The 16,659-nt window shown below is 39.6% G+C and overlaps 1 protein-coding gene across 1 annotated transcript in view; it reads left to right on the forward strand.

Moving 5' to 3' along the window:
* The window catches only part of LOC146328374 (rho guanine nucleotide exchange factor TIAM1-like), a 59,672-nt gene extending 46,417 nt beyond the window's left edge, over window positions 1-13,255 (forward strand). The window contains exons 16-27 of the mRNA XM_084717382.1: window positions 5,339-5,524; window positions 7,485-7,553; window positions 7,913-8,038; window positions 8,156-8,264; window positions 8,904-9,083; window positions 9,205-9,323; window positions 9,417-9,525; window positions 9,622-9,680; window positions 9,889-9,994; window positions 10,131-10,218; window positions 10,338-10,510; window positions 11,567-13,255. Of these exons, the coding sequence (XP_084573508.1) occupies window positions 5,339-5,524; window positions 7,485-7,553; window positions 7,913-8,038; window positions 8,156-8,264; window positions 8,904-9,083; window positions 9,205-9,323; window positions 9,417-9,525; window positions 9,622-9,680; window positions 9,889-9,994; window positions 10,131-10,218; window positions 10,338-10,510; window positions 11,567-12,057 (1,815 nt within the window). The 3' untranslated portion in view covers window positions 12,058-13,255. The remainder of the gene's footprint in view (window positions 1-5,338; window positions 5,525-7,484; window positions 7,554-7,912; window positions 8,039-8,155; window positions 8,265-8,903; window positions 9,084-9,204; window positions 9,324-9,416; window positions 9,526-9,621; window positions 9,681-9,888; window positions 9,995-10,130; window positions 10,219-10,337; window positions 10,511-11,566) is intronic.
* The last annotated feature ends 3,404 nt before the right edge of the window (window positions 13,256-16,659 follow it).

Raw genomic sequence — 16,659 nt, forward strand, 5'->3', positions numbered from 1 at the left:
TCCTGCCCCGATTCTCAGGATATAGTTCAAAGTGCATATGTGAAAATGACTGTAGACAAAGGAGGCCTGTAACTTGATGATTTATCTTCAAATACTTTCAGTAGTTCAGAGTGCAGCCTCTTACACTGATTCATCAAGGTTCAGAGATAAGTGAAGATTTAAGTCTTTGTGTCTGAGATGTGGTAATGATGTCTGGAACTGCACCACAAGCTCATTAATAACAGCGAAAAATGATACAAATGTTTTCAAATTCAGATTTTTGGCTGTGCTTTATTAAGTCCCCCTGAACTGCTGAATGCTCCTACAATCAGTGAAAGCTTTCAGCAACACCATCAGGCTGGGAGTGTTGTATGAAAACTTTGTGAGATTTCTTACTTTTATTGTAAATAAGTAAATAACAGATAACCCTGAATCTAACCTCTGCAGTAATGTTTAATTTTATTTTCTGCTTTTGAGAGAAATCTCTTTGCCATTTCAATAAAGGGCAAAAATCCATTGTAGCACTCCTACCTTGTTGTTAAAGAGCTATTTGCAGCAGAGCCTCCATCCCTCTCTTTTTCTGCCCTTTTACTTGTTCTGGTGTGTATTTAGATGGTCACATTGGCTAGTTGTCAGGCTTTGGTGCCAGGAATTCTGAGTAAGGACTTTGTCCCAGACTCGCCATTTGGTACTGACTTTCACCAGCTACAGTGACTGTGTTTTCATGCACAAAATACTCAGGTTTTGCCCATATTCTGAAAAAGACTGTTTACATCGCCATGAATATTCCTGTTTACATGCAGTCGTGCATGGGCAAATAGATTGCTTTTCAAAGTTTTCCACTGGAACTTATGTTTGACCATGTGAACACAGCCTCCATCTTTCATTTGTTAAACCACCATCTTGAAAAGGTCTGCGCTGCAGTATTTGTGTCTATCCAAAAAACTGTTGACACCCAAGTCTTTTTTATTGTTTAAAAGTAGGTGTTTCCCCTTCCAGACAGATATTTGGGCTTTTCATTTGTGCATGCATCTCTACCCCAATCTTACAGACTATTGGGTAGTTGGTTCGTTTACAGTGAGCCACATGTAAAGAGACACGAGGATGTGTTATCACAAGCTACGGTAAAAACCCCAATTGAGACGCATATTCTGAATGTGCTGTATACATGTGGAATACGCCAGGAATTACCCAGGATTTAAGAGAATTGTCCCAATTGGAATATAATCCACTCAGAATAAGGCCTAATTCAGAATATCCAAATGCAGTGTTTTACATGAATAACAGTCACTCTGGATGTACAACTTTGTGCCCTTTGTCAGGGTGTGATGGAAATTATTGGGGGAAAGAGCCTGCACAAGAAAAGTTAGCCATGAGACTAGCTTGACTGACTTGTTACACAAGTCCTGGAAACTACTCAGAGATGGAGGACATATCAGTAAATGTGTGATAATATTTGTAGGTGTACTCTCCTTGTTCTTTTCAGTTACTCATCTTAACAAGGGCATTTTCTGGGCTTGTGAACGTATCACAGGAACACAGGAACTCATACCTCATTTGATTTGTTACTTACCATTAAATACATTTTGGGAAGCCTGAAAAATTCCCACTCTTCATTGTCTTCCTGTAAAATCTCCCACACCAGTTGTCCCTGTATCCAACCTGTTCTGCAGCCTCCTCCTTTGCAGCTCCCCTCTCCCCATCTCTCTCCTCCTATTCCTGAAATCCTGCATTTATATTCTACTGCGGTGTGGCTCGCCCAGCCAGTCCTGCTCCACCGCAACCTTGAGGAGACGACTCCTTCCCTTCTGCTCCTCTGCTCTCTCCCTGGTCTGGAGGATTATCAAGACTCATTTACAATGCTACTGGAGTTGGGCAGATCTTCACACTCACACTGTGTGCCTGAATTTACCCAGCCTGTAGAGGAGAGAAAGCGAGGGGGAGAGGGAGAAAACGGCAGCATATCAGTGACAGAACTACAGCAGACTCTGAAGGCGAAAAGGAGGGGAGTTGGAAGGCTGTAAGCTCTGGTGGGCGGAGAGGAGGAGGCTGAGCAGCTTCACTCATCCTTCCTCACAAACACCACAGCACCTTCTCCTTTTTTTAAAACTGAGGGAAGACAAAAGGGCTGAGGAATGTGTTGGAGAGGCACAGTTTAGACTTGACTCTGTCGAAAGGCTGGAGTCTCTTCCCCTCTGCCACTTTAACTGACGCTGACTGTCCACCTGCACCTGGCTATGTCCGTCCTGAAGTGGAGCAAGCACAGCAAGCGCTCCTCAGACTCCATCTATGACATGCTTCATCTGGTGAGATGGCTTCCTTGTGTACCTTTTCTTTACCTGGCTAGCTCTCGTTTCTGCTGTGATTATATATGGCAAGCTGTGATATCGGGTGGGCTGTTGTGGTCGTATTTCAGTGAGAGTAAAACTCCTTTCCTTTGCATTTCTCTCACACCTCCTCTTGGCTGCTACAGGCAGACAACAGGAAGCTGTGAGTCACCGTTGTGTCGCAGAGTTGCCCCATAATCACCGGAGGGCTCCACAGGATGCCAAAATAAAACACAGCATGTGGGAGTGCATGAGTATTTACATATATGTCCTCAGACAACTTGGACTTACATGACTTTGACAGACTACCCTGACCATTATCGCAGTGACTCTCTGACTGCCAGAGTTTTCTCTCTTGGCACCTCGAGTTGTGATCTCAGGCTTATCTCACTTTCAGAGGGCAGACATGCAGTCTTCTCCCTACTCCATCATCAGTGCTTTCACGCTTTGAAGCTGTTTTTAATCTATATTTCATTTGCTAGGGGAAATGCTCTTCTCTGGAATCTCGGTTTTACCCATGACAGCATCTCTTATCTACATATTGTTCTTTTCATGTGATATCGAAGGCTTTGGACTCCCCTCCCACTCTGTTCTTTCTGTTCCCTCTCCTGTGTCATGACTGTCCATGCATCCAAAGCTGACATGGTGTTAATTAGCCTAGACTGTGATTGTGAAGACTCTGACTGGAGGGTGACTGTCTTATTAGGCTCAGTAAAACTAGTTGAGCTCAGTTGACTAATTGGACAGGAAAGAATCTGGTTTACACAGATTTTTCCCCTCTGTTCTTTGGATTTCTTTCCTTGGACTGCACAATTGAATGTGTGCTGCAGTTGCATGCTTTTTTGTAACTTCCTTGCTGTCATACTGCATTTGAACTTCCATTTAGGTTGAATATACAGTATCTAATCACATTGGTTAAGCAGTGCAGGAACAATACATGATGTACTGAGTAACACTGTTATGTATTGTGATGAGACATGTTTTCATGGATGGTAATTAGGGCTGCAAAATTACCAAAAGCTACAACATTTTGAAAAATGAAAATGTTTGCCAAAACAACATGCTGTGCTGACTTTAACAGTTTTTAATCAACTAAAACCACGTCAAAGTTGACACAAGACAAAACACCTATCGCAGCAGGTCTTTCACCACAGATTTTGCTAAAATAATGCCAGGTGTATTGGTGGGATTTGCATTTGCAACATTAAAGTTACAGACATTATAGCACTCTCCAGTTCATCTGTTGCTCTGGGAACTGCCTGATTATTTTTGGGAAATTGTCAGGGGGGGATGAATGGCTGTCGTGCCTCACATATGGATGTGTCTGTCTGATTAGATAACTATGCTGATAAACCATTGTCATTTGCAAGTCTGTATGAGAAAGCTGCATGCCTGTCACTGGATAACACATCGTTTCTCCTTTTGTTCTGTATGTATTTTGCTTTTGTTTTTCTTTTCATCATAGTTTAGTGATTCATCTACTCATCGTTGTAAAACTTGAAAAAATATGCTGTATTTCACAGTGAAATGAAGAATGGGATTTTGTTTACACACTTCTTTTTGTGTAAAGTAATATCTAAGAACAAAGTAACTAACGAGGTTGTTTTGATGCCCTCAGACGTGTAGACTGTATAGACTAGTGCCTGAGATCTTAATTAAGATTATTTTTATCTGAAAAGGATAATGTTCCATCCTGTGCAGATTTGTGGGGGCTATATTAATGTTATTTCCCACAGGAGCTTATAGGTGTGGCAGGATAAATTGCTTCTGCCTGGCCTATAAACATCCTTATGACCAACCAGAGACCTCTCAGCTATCTGTTATGCTCTCACTGGCATCAATATGCTCATGGCTCCTGTTATGTGGCCATAACTGCTTGCTCCCTGCAACTTTTACAGTTGTTTATGTATCATCTACTTTAAAATAATAGGCCTCGTAAAGGGTTTGATCTCTTAAATAAGAGGAAGTGACACATACGTTTGATAGGTATGAGCAGAGCTCTTGGCTGCACTTTATTTTACAGTACACTACTATGACGTGACAAGCCATACTTTGTATCAGATTAGACAAAACTAGAAATAACATGTTCTTCATTAGACTGTACTGTAAACTAAAGTGTATTATTTACCACTGTTGGCCACTCTGTCAATTGTTTTGGGACCAGCCAAGGCCTACTTCTTTGTTCAAATCATACCATCTGCCTACAGTATTACATGGCAAAATATTTCTCTCCCTCTACAATTTGTGGATCTGTTTCACATATTGATTTTAAATGGGGAAGTAGCAGATATGTGATTTCACTTTAGTTTATAGTACAGTTCTGTTCTAATGCTGTCTAGTTAAGAACTAGAACTAATTCTATTATTTGTCTTATTTGAGTCAAAGTATTACTTGCTATGTCTTATCTGTGTACTGTAAAATAATATGTGACAGTTCTCTGTGCTTTCTATTTTGTGTTTTACATTGTTGTAAAATGCAAAAATGAAATTTGGTAGTTATGGCTGATGAGGTTGTAGCCTGTTGCAAACAGAGTAACTGTATTAGTTTAGCTATGCGGGCTGTTGTTGAGTGGGGTCTATTTTGGTACAAAATGATAGTCTTAATGCACATCAAGGCTGGTCTCCACAGCAACCCTTACTGTATCTGGACAGACACAGTTGTGTGTATATTTTGATTCTGTGAAAGAGGTGAATCATTACACCACTGATCCATCAGTAGGAGGAACACACCAGGGAAAAGAGGGATGTGAGTGAAAGAGAGGGAGGCGGGGAGTCATTGTTATGACAGACTGAAAATAGACCAAATTAGTACAAATGATTTTTTTAGAGCTGCCTCTCTGCCTCTTTCCAGGCTCACTCTCTGCACAGTCATGAATCTGTGCACATCAGTAGGTGGAAAGTAGCACCTGCAAGTTAATATTTAAGGTTCTACTTTTGTGCCAACTGTTCGATATTTGGATTTCACTCCCTTTGTGTCCAAGTTGGAGTTGCATAATTTATCATATCACACTTCTTTCCCTCTTCAATTTGCAGAGCACGGAGCAGGTCGCTGCTTTCTGCCGCAGTCTCCATGACATGAATCCCTCGGAGTGTGTGTCCTCTTCGCCTAGCCCGGACTCGCCCTTCCCACCTCCTGCAACTCTTCGACAGCTCTCCGATGCCGACAAGCTCCGTAAAGTCATCTGTGAACTCGTGGAGACCGAACGCACCTATGTCAAAGTCAGTATCACTCATCTTACTTGTACGGAGCAGATGGTCTTTGTGAGTGTGCGTGTGTACCTCCTGTCTATCGATCTGTGTTTCTGTCTGCCTCGGGGTGTGTTAGCCCCACACATTACCTATTCCACATGACCAATCCATATTTATCTCCACGTCCCGGGAGATACGAGGGGGACACAGCTGTGCCCTTGTCGGGATATTGCCTAATCTTTTTCTGCCCGGTATAAATGTGGCTCAGTGGAATAACTGGGTTAGAGAGGGTATATAATGGGATAATGTCAAGGCGATCTAAAATGTTATACCTCATTACAGAGGGCACATAGTGTATACCTATATATACTTATTATAGAAATTTCATTATGCATGATAGATGATGTGGTTTTGATTTTAGTGAACTTGGGCAATTTGTCATAATTACCCACAGTCAAATGGACATTGCTTTTGTGTGTCTGTGTGCGCACTTTGCAGAAGTGAGATTTGGCAGTTCAGTTGCTATTGTAATATAGGGGTAGACAAAATAATGGAATGACTAAACAAAGGTTTGCCATATCAAGTTGTGAGCTAGTTAGTCGCATTTGCGAAATATTGTAGGCTACATTATATATTTGTAGGTTAGTATCAGCTTTTGACTGATGTTGTTGATGGAGTTTGTTTGGCAAGACTGCTCCTTATTCCTTTTTTATTTAATTTGGGCACTGATTTTTTTTTTTTAGCACTTCTTGTTTTTGTTTATTGCATTTGCATGATTGAGATACTTTGATTGACATACTTCAGAATTAAAGTAAACAAATTAAAGTACACATCTTACTTTCTAAGAAAGAATTCATATTTCTCAATATGATGGACATATTTTAGGGTTCCTCTGTTTTAAGTCCAATAAAATTAGAAAATAGAGCTATGCATTATTGACAAAATCAAATATTAATTCAACTTTAAAAACTTTTTTGCACTGACAGCTGTGCTATTTTTAGACTTTTGAGTCTTGACTTGCAAAGATCAACAGATCATTGGTTTTATGTCCAGACAACTATCGTTTACATTTTAAAATTCTTCTTTAAAAAGAGTCTATATGGTATCAAGTCTGAGAAAATTGGCTGGTAAACTACACTGTGTGATCTTTCAAGTTGTTGTTTTTTTTTTGTTTTTTTTTTCCAGACGTATTGGATGGGAGAATTGTCGATTCTGGCTTTCATTTCAATTATTGAAATTAAAAGCTCATTAAATTAAACATGTTTATCTTATTTTGTTTATTCTGTGTAGATATCTTACATTCTAACAAAGAATTTACTTACTTTATATTTCTTGTCCAGATAGACATTTTTTAGGCTCCACTTCTTTAAGAGCAACAATTAGAAAATAGGGCTGGTCAGTCATTATCACAGTATTTTTGATTAATAATCATCAGTAATTAGAGAAAAGATAATAGAACAGCAATGCTTACTCCATATTATGATATAACAAAATCCAAAATTATATATAGGCTCATAATATAATATGGATATTAAATATATTGTCTAGCTTTATTAGAAAGTTAATACATTGATTGATTTTATTATAAGATTAACAATAAAAAAGATGAAAAACATGAGAAATTACACTGCATTGTGTTTTAGGCCAGTCATCCTTCTTTGAAGAAATTAGATGGTCTATTTCCCTACTTTTTGGTGGAGCTACTAATTAATCTCGTAGGCTTTCGACAGTTCAGCTTAGGTAACTGTTGCCATAGTCATCTATTTAATTGGGTTTGCATATAGCTCCCTTCCCATAAAGTGCATGCAGAAAGGAATCCACTAGAGCCTTGATAGTCTTTGATCTTGGAGGGACTCTCTCACACCTTAATCACTGTTTTTGTTATGAGGAATATTCAAGCCTTATATAAAGCTACATCCTTGTCATGTCTGTATTTCTTATAACGACTTGGGCAACCCTGAATCAAACATAATTCATTCTTGTCTTGCAGGATCTCAATTGCCTCATCGGGAGATATTTAACCCCACTGCAGAAAGAGACCTTCCTCACTCAGGATGAGGTAAGTCAAATGTTCGCCGTGAGCCTTTGAGGGGTAGTTGGCTTTTAAATGCCAACACTGAACACTGTTCTAAGAAAAGTGGGTTACATAATCATTTGGAGTGTAGCTCTGTACAAGGACAAAGAGGGGTGGATGATGAGAGAGAGAAGAGAGGGGGAGGTTTGCAAAGTAAAGAGATGTTTTACATGCACTTACAATAATGAGATTCATTTGGTTGTATTACGTTTTGAGCATTTCCATGCTCTTAACTATGGCAAGGGACCAGTACGAGAGACACAACATAAAGAGAGTAATATTACAGAATTCTGTGAAGTATGGAGAATTTATACTGACTTTGCTCAAATGGCTTTTTCCTCCAGCTGGATGTACTGTTTGGGAACTTGCCTGAAATGGTGGAGTTTCAGGTTGAATTTCTCAAGACTCTGGAAGACGGGACCAGACTGGTTCCAGATCTAGAGAAGCTGGAGAGAGTGGATCAGTTTAAGGTATACCCTCTCTTTGTGAAACATATATCAAAATATATGACCAGCAATAAGCATTTAAAACATCCATAAACTCTTTTATATCCACTGGTTGAGTAACTTCTCCCCCCACCCCCACAGAAAATCCTCTTCTCTCTGGGAGGCTCTTTCCTGTACTATGCAGACCGTTTTAAAATCTATAGTGCTTTCTGCGCCAGCCACACCAAAGTCCCTAAGGTCCTCGTAAAGGGTGAGTAAATGTGTTCTTGGGCCGACATTCCTCCTTGGCTCAAAGGAGAGGATGTATTTATCCATCAACCATCTGCCATATCCTGCACAGCTCCATAAATCTGCTCTGCAGCGTTGTCAGCCAGACAGTTGTCCATTTGACCTCTGCATACTTTCGAGCTGGTGACTCTTGGACTAAAAAGCCCGGCAACATTACATGATATATAATGAGAAGTGTTGAGCAGTCTGTTCTCTCGCTAATACACCCACTCTCTTTAACACTTGAGTGGATGGCTTTGTTTGCTGCATTTACATTCAATGAGTCAACTACTTATTGGCCATACTGAGTTTGGTGAGGTGTTATTTGAATAAATCTGTTTTCAAAGCAGTAAACAGATTAATGGTGCCCATTTGTAGCTGCCTCTTAGATAAAAATGACTCATCAACAAAAAGAATGAAACAGTTCACTTCTTTTGACTTTACTTTAGTTCAAGCCAAACTAAAACAAAAATTAACTGGGTTTGAGTTTGCACAAGATCAAAATTTTTATGTCACAGGAACCTTGGTAAAAGCCTAACAGCACAGCAATTGTGGTAGGGACAAACAAAAAATGGATAAACTGTCTTGAAGCCACGCAATAAGTTTTTAATGGTCATTCCAGCCAAAACCGATCCTGATTTCAAGGCCTTCCTGGATGAGCGGAACCCCAAGCAGCAGCACTCTTCCACCTTGGAGTCATACCTGATCAAACCCATCCAGAGGGTGCTGAAGTATCCCCTCCTGCTGAAGGAGCTCTACTCACTCACAGACCCAGACAGTGAGGAGCACTACCACCTGGATGGTAAGACCCGGTCACAAGGCTGACAGAGAAGATGAAATCATTTTGACAAGGGAGAACATAGGTGAATGCATATGGGTGCAACAATTAAGCTCTAACCATGTTGTTCTCTGCTTGTCTACAGTTGCCATGAAAGCCATGAACAAAGTTGCTAGCCACATCAACGAGATGCAGAAGATCCATGAAGAGTTTGGAGCAGTGTTCGATCAGCTCATCATTGAGCAGAGTGGTGAAAAGAAAGAGGTATGCTGGAAAAAAAAAATCGGCATGGCTCTATTTGGTCAAGTCAAGAGTAGATGTGGCATGACTGTTGATATATTTTTGTGTGTTTGCCAGGTTGCTGACCTGTCCATGGGTGATCTGCTACTCCACACCAGTGTGACCTGGATCAACCCCCCTGCCTCCTTAGGAAAATGGAAGAAAGAGCCCCAGCTGGCTACATTTGGTATGTTGGGGATGAGTTTCTTCTATGATTATGTAATGAGTATGAAAGTAAGCTTTCAGTGATTACTAATGTGTTCTTCCCATTGCTTTTTTTTAGTGTTCAAAACAGCAGTGGTCTTTGTATGCAAAGATGGATCCAAGCAGAAAAAGAAAATGGTACGTATTCACACAAGCAAGAAGCCACCAGCAACACCAAATCCCATTTTATATATGACCTATTTTGTCACAGCATTTTAAATTCACTTGTGCCACTTTGAGAATCAGCCCAGTGGGTCACCTGTAAAAGACTAGAACTGGATGCTGCTCATTTCAGAAGCATATTTTGGTAGAAAAATATTAAATTTCTTTGTCTGAATGATTGCAGGGTGGCTCCCATCGAGTCTCTATGTCTTCAGAGGAAAAAGACCCTTTCCGATTCCGTCACATGATTCCAACTGATGCCCTTCAAGTCAGGTCCTTGGCCAATGCAGGTAACTCAATGAATAATGTACAATACTGTACTGAAATACTTATGTTTTATTCACCTAGATCCAGAAATGATTACTGTCAGAAGATCTTACCAGATTGTTCTCTACATGAGATCATGAGCTTTGCTTTCTTCCTCAGATGGCGAGGGCTCGGCTGTGTGTGAGATTGTCCACACAAAGTCTGAGTCAGAGGGAAGGCCAGAGAGGACATTTCAGTTGTGCTGTAGGTGAGGATCTCTTCAAATGGTGTCTGAATTCTACTGCAGATGGAAGCTTGCACTGATAGTCCTGTCTGCTGTTATCTACTGAGTGACAAACTGATAACGTGCCTTTCTATCTCCCTCAGCTCTCCAGAGAGTAGAAAAGACTTTCTGAAGACGGTCCATTCCATCTTGAGGGAAAAGCACCGCCGGCAGCTCCTAAAAACAGAGAGTTTACCCCTCAACCAGCAGTATGTGCCCTTTGGAGGAAAGCGCCTTTGTGCCCTGAAGGGAGCCCGTCCCGCCATAAATAGAGCAGGTAAATGCCAGCCTGTGGTTGCATTCGCTCTACAGCTCCAAGTGTCCCACTTCTGGATGTGTTCTTCTTACCAGACACAGATAGGATGCTTTGGTATAGTGTGAACAAAAACAGACTTTCATTTATGGTTTCAACCACATTATCGATGTAAAATTACCTGCATTAAAACAAACTAAGTAATATAATTTTTCGGAGAAACATTCTTTTGCTTTGAACATTATTTCATTCAAGTCAAGTTCCATTCATAGTTTGTACCAGTTAAGAATGATTTTTTTAAAAACCACTGGATTTTTGTTTTTGTTTCCAACACAAGTAGGACACTTTAACAGACCCTTTTACTGCTGACGTCATGATTATGTCACTGTTTTTAGCTGGAGGCAAACATGAATCACCTCAGAGTAGTAGGCCACATAACCACGTGAAAATGTCATCCTGTTGTGTTGTTGGGTGCTAGCAGTAATGCAAGTTGCAATGGCTCAAAATCGAAGATCCAACTGCCACTGCCAGTCAAAAATAATATGAATACAACTATGGTTTAACACAATAAGACAAATACTGCGGGATGTGTGTAAGCTGTGACAAAATGATCTCACAAAATGTCACCTTCTGACTTCAAGTTTCTCTCTTTTACCAAATTAAAATAACCTTTAATTGCTTTGTTAAGTCTGTAAAACACACTTCATTTAAACTCAACAGACAGAAACTAAATAAACTCACCAAAAATCTTTTGTCAGTCTTTCCACTGATGTAACGATCACCAACTCCGGTATGGTTGAAATAATCTGTACTTCACGGTGTTAGATGTGAAACAGTCTTGCTTTACACACTGTTTTCCTCGTCCTCTGGCTCAGTGGGTGTGTACTGTGCCATCACATTTCAACCAGCAATGGACTCAGCTCATCAGTACCAACAGAAAAGGGGGTCTATACTCACTCCTGTCCACACTGGACAACCCTTCTTATTACCCTGGTTATTCTACTCTTACTCCAAAGTAATGCTCAAATAATAGAAGTGACTAAGTTAACATTTTCTTTGTTTTTTATCTGTTTTTTGCAGCATCTGCCCCAACCAGGACTCTAGGCAGGAGGAAGTTGGTGCGCAACCGTTTCACAATAGACACAGACATTGTTTTTGATGGCGAGCCTGAACAGGACCTCGTTTCACCACAGGAGCCTGACTCAAATCGGCTGCAGCAGGATGATGAACCAGATCGGCAGCAGCAGTCTGAGTTAGCAGGTGACACAGACCACTGGGTGGAAGAGCAGTTCGACTTAGAAGAATACGAGGACCAAGAGGAGGTAAAAGAGACAGACATCCTCAGTGATGACGATGACGAGCTCTGCCAGACACCCAGGGCGCCATCCACTGAGGTTGACCTGGAGGCCCCTGTCATGGCTTTGTCCTTGGCGAGTGAGGAAACGGATGAGAGCGAGAGCCTCAAGTCCCCAATGGTTGATGAGACACCTGATGATGTGGAGCCAACTGAGAAGGATGAAATTTGGGTACGAAGGAAGCAATCCGATTTGTCTCCAGACAGTGGCACATAGAAGCTGAAGAAGACAGGCAGACATCAAGTGTCTTCAAAAACTCTACATGGGCTCCATAAAGATCCGTCATCAGTCCTCACAAACAATGCATGGGCATTGACATATATCGCACAGCTAGTAGAAGATATATCCTTCCTTACCTTACTTTTGCTGAATGCTTGTTGTACAGGTAAGATCATCAGTGGAGCAATACAGGAATCCAGAATGAGGGAGTTTTATCCCAAATCAAATGCTGTCACATAGAAGTCAAGTGTAAGCTTTGAGAGATGAACTAATGGTACAATCATGGAATCTAATCAGTTGCTTTGATTGGCATGGTTTGCACATTTGGGCAGCATTCTATAGTCCTGCCTGCTGTTGCCAAATTTGGGTATTGTGAGAACATTACTATTTGTTTTGTCTGTGAGACTCAGAGATATTATCATAGATAAGGGCTGTATATTATTTGTCCTTAAAGAAATAGAATAAATAATTGCAAAGGACAGTCTTGTCTTGCATAGTTTACTGTACTTGTACATTTTCACATGAATATACACTGACATGTTTTGGGAACAGATGTCCTGGTTATGTATATTTGGTTTTGATCTCTTGTTTTACAAACTTAAAGCTATCTTTTTAGCCTGGAAAATATTTTGGTGGTTCTCTTGTTACATTTAATAGCGGAATTATGTAATAGCCCCTATGTCACAGAGGCTAGGGGGTTTTAATTTGTTTTAACTTAACATAATCCTGTTTTACTTGAATTTGCTGTTTCATGTTTTTGTGTTTACTGTGAAACAATTTTCTCGTATTCTTTTTGTTTTTGCTCTTCAGTATTGCCATTTAAAAAACGCTCGATGTTACATTTCATTCTTAACACTTTGCGTGCACACTCTGTATTGTAGAGAATTTGCACATCAGCTATTTTAAAAGGTCTTGTGTGTTCAAAGATTGTTCACTGGTAATGGATTATAAAGCAATGTTTTTATTTATTCATATGTAAATTAATTTGTTAGTAAAAAACACAACTCTTTTTTTTCCACAAAGAAAGTCCAAATTTGCTCAAGCAATCAAGGGGAAAGACTTGCAGTATGCCTGAACAGTGAAAGAAGTCATACTTGTAAACAATTCATTGTGCTACTAAGACTGCATTTTTATTACTGTGTGTATATAGAAATGTATTGATATCATAATAAATACAGTTGTTTCCTACTTATAATTCGAAGCACTTCTCTAGTGATTTATTGGTTCATGTGGTTTTACTGAACTGAACTCATTCCCTGCTGCCCTGCATCTCTGTATCAGAGATCTCTGTAAAACAGTTTTGTCATGTGAGAAAAACATAAATGCTCAGTGTGCTCAGACATGCCTGAGAATGACAGAGCTAATCAATGCTCCCTTGCCTCAAAGCAAGTCACAAAGACCGACTGCAATTCCAGAACAAAACTAAACACTGAACCTTCAGAGCCAGTTTGTGTGTTTGCAAGCCACATCTGATTAGGTGTCTGAATGATGGTGAAGGAGCTAAAACCTCTATTATCACACAAAACAAAAAGGGATGTCTGTAGACACGGACAAAAGCTGTGCTCAGGGTTATAGAAAACAGCTGAGAAATGTTGATAGACCGAAAAGTAAAATTATCCTCATAAAAGGGAGAGACTATGATTATTACAGTGAAGACATGGACACTAATTTTTCACTGTTCAGAATATGCCAATACACTAAATTTGATATGAATCATGTAAACATGTTCCATTTGGACATTCTGAATTAGACCTAACTGAGCATTTTCTGATTAAGTATGCCAGTATTTGGAGCATTCTTTGGGCATGTATACAGCACATTCAGAGTATGCTTGCGACACGTTCTCTTGCCTGCTTACAGTCTGCTCTGTGTGTTGTAAACAAACCAACTAGTATTCAGTTTGCAAGGCTGAGCCCACAGTTCTGGTCAGAAGTGCAAACACCTACTTTTAAATATTATGAAAGAAAACTATTAGCAGGTTTTCGGATATGCGCAAATATTGCAACGCCGACCTTTTCAAAAAGGTGGATAAATGAATGAAAGAGTGAGGCCATGCTCAGACGGCTGAACATGTCCGCCAGTGGTGGAAAAGTATGAAAAAAAATCTTATTTTGACACAGAGATATCCATAATCAAAGCGTGCATGGCTCCATGTAACATGAATATTAGCACAATATTCATTTTCATTAGCTGTGTAAACAGCTTAGTGGGAATGCTGTGTTTTGCAGAATAAGGACAAAAAACAGAATATTTTTGCATGTAAACATAGCCATTGTCGTCTCCACTCATAATTCCAGAGGACAATTCTATTTGTTAACTGTTGTATCTTCATTAGTCTTTCAGTGAGTGTTAGTGAGGCTCTGCTTCTGATTTCCTATTTTACTACTCCTCTTCTTCTTTGTCTGGCAAATGTCATCCTGATTTTTGAGAGATGAAATGTAGGCACATCTGGTGCAAACACTGCCGAATAATTTGACGGGGGAACAGTGTCAAAAATTGTGATGCCAATCACAGTAAAACTGAATTAGCAGAGATGAACGGTGGTCACAAGTACATCCTGTCACTGACTGAAAGACACTTTAAGTGGGATATTTCATCAGCAGCAACCAAACAGAAATTGACTTAAATTAAGACCCCTGTCAAATTCAACAGGAACCAAACATTATGAGCTTCACCAAACTGGCACGTACTGGAGGGCTGTTGTGTTGCAAAGTACCTGTTTTATATTGTCCACCCCCTCCGCTGGTTATGGACAATTGGGCAGCTGATGAGGAAGGGAGAATGTTCCCACAGGTGGTACTCCAAGGGCACAGCAACTGAAATACATTTAGAATAAAAAAGCTGTTCTCACACACTTTCAGTGCTAATGACAAGTATGTAAGAAAAGAACCAAGAAAATAATAAGAACAGTATATCTCATTAATTTTGCCTTCCTAATTAAACAGGTGTTTTAGGCATTAAGTGTTGAAACTAAATGTTTTGTTTACTCCAGGAAATTCCTATTTATTCAAATTAGCAGTAAATCCATAAGCAGCAAAATAGATGAGCTAGTCCCCTATCTCTAAAATGTGAAGTTTACTAATGGAAAATCAGGGGTGAAAGTAACTAATTACAACTACTAAGAATTATGTTTTTTGAGTACTTGTACTTTTTTGATTTTTTAAAAATGATTTCATGACAGATTTTACTTGCATGTAAGTATGCATTATGCTATGTAATCTACTTAGGTACTTTTACAGTCATAATTAGTTACTGAGTATTCCTGCAATTTACAATTGGATGGGCTAATTGGTGACAAAAATGCAATTTAAAGGGTTGGATATTAATTCAAACAGGCCAATGAAAACTATGGCTTATGCACGAAACAGGAAAAAACATTCTGAAAAAACAGAAATTGACAGATTGGCAATGCATTAAACACAATGGTTAAAAAGTAACCAATACTCTGAGTAGTTGTGGAGAAGAATACTGTATGTTTGACACCAGTATTTTCATTTTTAGTTACATAATATTAGAGTAATGTAATAGTTCTACCTGAGTACAGATTTTCATTACTCTTTTCACTACTGCTGAAGATGTTTGAAAATGTAGAGCTGAGCCTGAGAAGCTAAGTCTAAGATTTAAGAGAGTCCAAGGTTTCCTACAATGGTAAATGTGCTAGGGCTGCAGAATTAATTGTAATATCAATTCTGCAATATGGCCAAGTGCAAAATCCAAATTGCAGAAGACGCACTTTTTGATCAAAGAAAAATGTGTGACAAAACAGCATTATAATGACATACTGTAGCGCTGTAGAGATGTCCTGGCCTAAAAATCGTACTCTCCAGATGTAAGATAACATGTTTTTTTGGTACAGACCTCAACAAATGTCACATCATCATGATTAAATATATATATTTCTTGGTACAAATGAAAATTGTAATGCTACAGTGATCATCCCCAATAATCATATCATACATTGCTATTGCAACTTCAGTCAAAATAATCGCAAAATTACATTTTTTTTTGCCATATCACACAGCCTTAAACTGTACAGAAGAAAAAGCCTTTCAGTACAGTACAAACTTTAAATTTTTTTGCCACTAATACTGCCAAGTGAGAGTAAGAAACGTCTATTATGAGTTCATGAATTCAGCTGTTATGGCGAACAGTTCCATCAGCAATTTAAAGCTGACTGGGGATAGCATGGCTGCACATGCCCACGACACTATAATCTATGGTTCTCACAGCCCTATCTCCTCTTTTCTGTCTCTGAGCACTGTGGACATCCTGTCACCCAGGCTCATTCCCCTTCGCCAACCGCCCCACTCACGCTTGTCAATCACCACCCCCACCATAAAAGCCCCGGTGCTTCTTCAGATAACGGGAAAAGATTCATTGTGGTGTAGATCTGCAGCAACACTATCTGCTGCGGTGCTGAACGACAGAGAGCCGAGATGGGACAGGGTTATTTTGCAAACGTCCTTCCTTTGGAGGTACAGATGCATATCTTAGCTTAGATAAAATGGCACAAGCTTGATTTTTCTGAACATTTTACTGAATGAATACCAAAACTGAATAACTGAATACCAGTGAATACCAAAATTAAATGTGATAGCA

The sequence above is a fragment of the Lutjanus erythropterus genome, chromosome 4 (genome assembly GCF_056507025.1).
Source record: "Lutjanus erythropterus isolate fLutEry1 chromosome 4, fLutEry1.hap2, whole genome shotgun sequence".
NCBI classification, from domain to species: Eukaryota; Metazoa; Chordata; class Actinopteri; order Lutjaniformes; family Lutjanidae; genus Lutjanus; species Lutjanus erythropterus.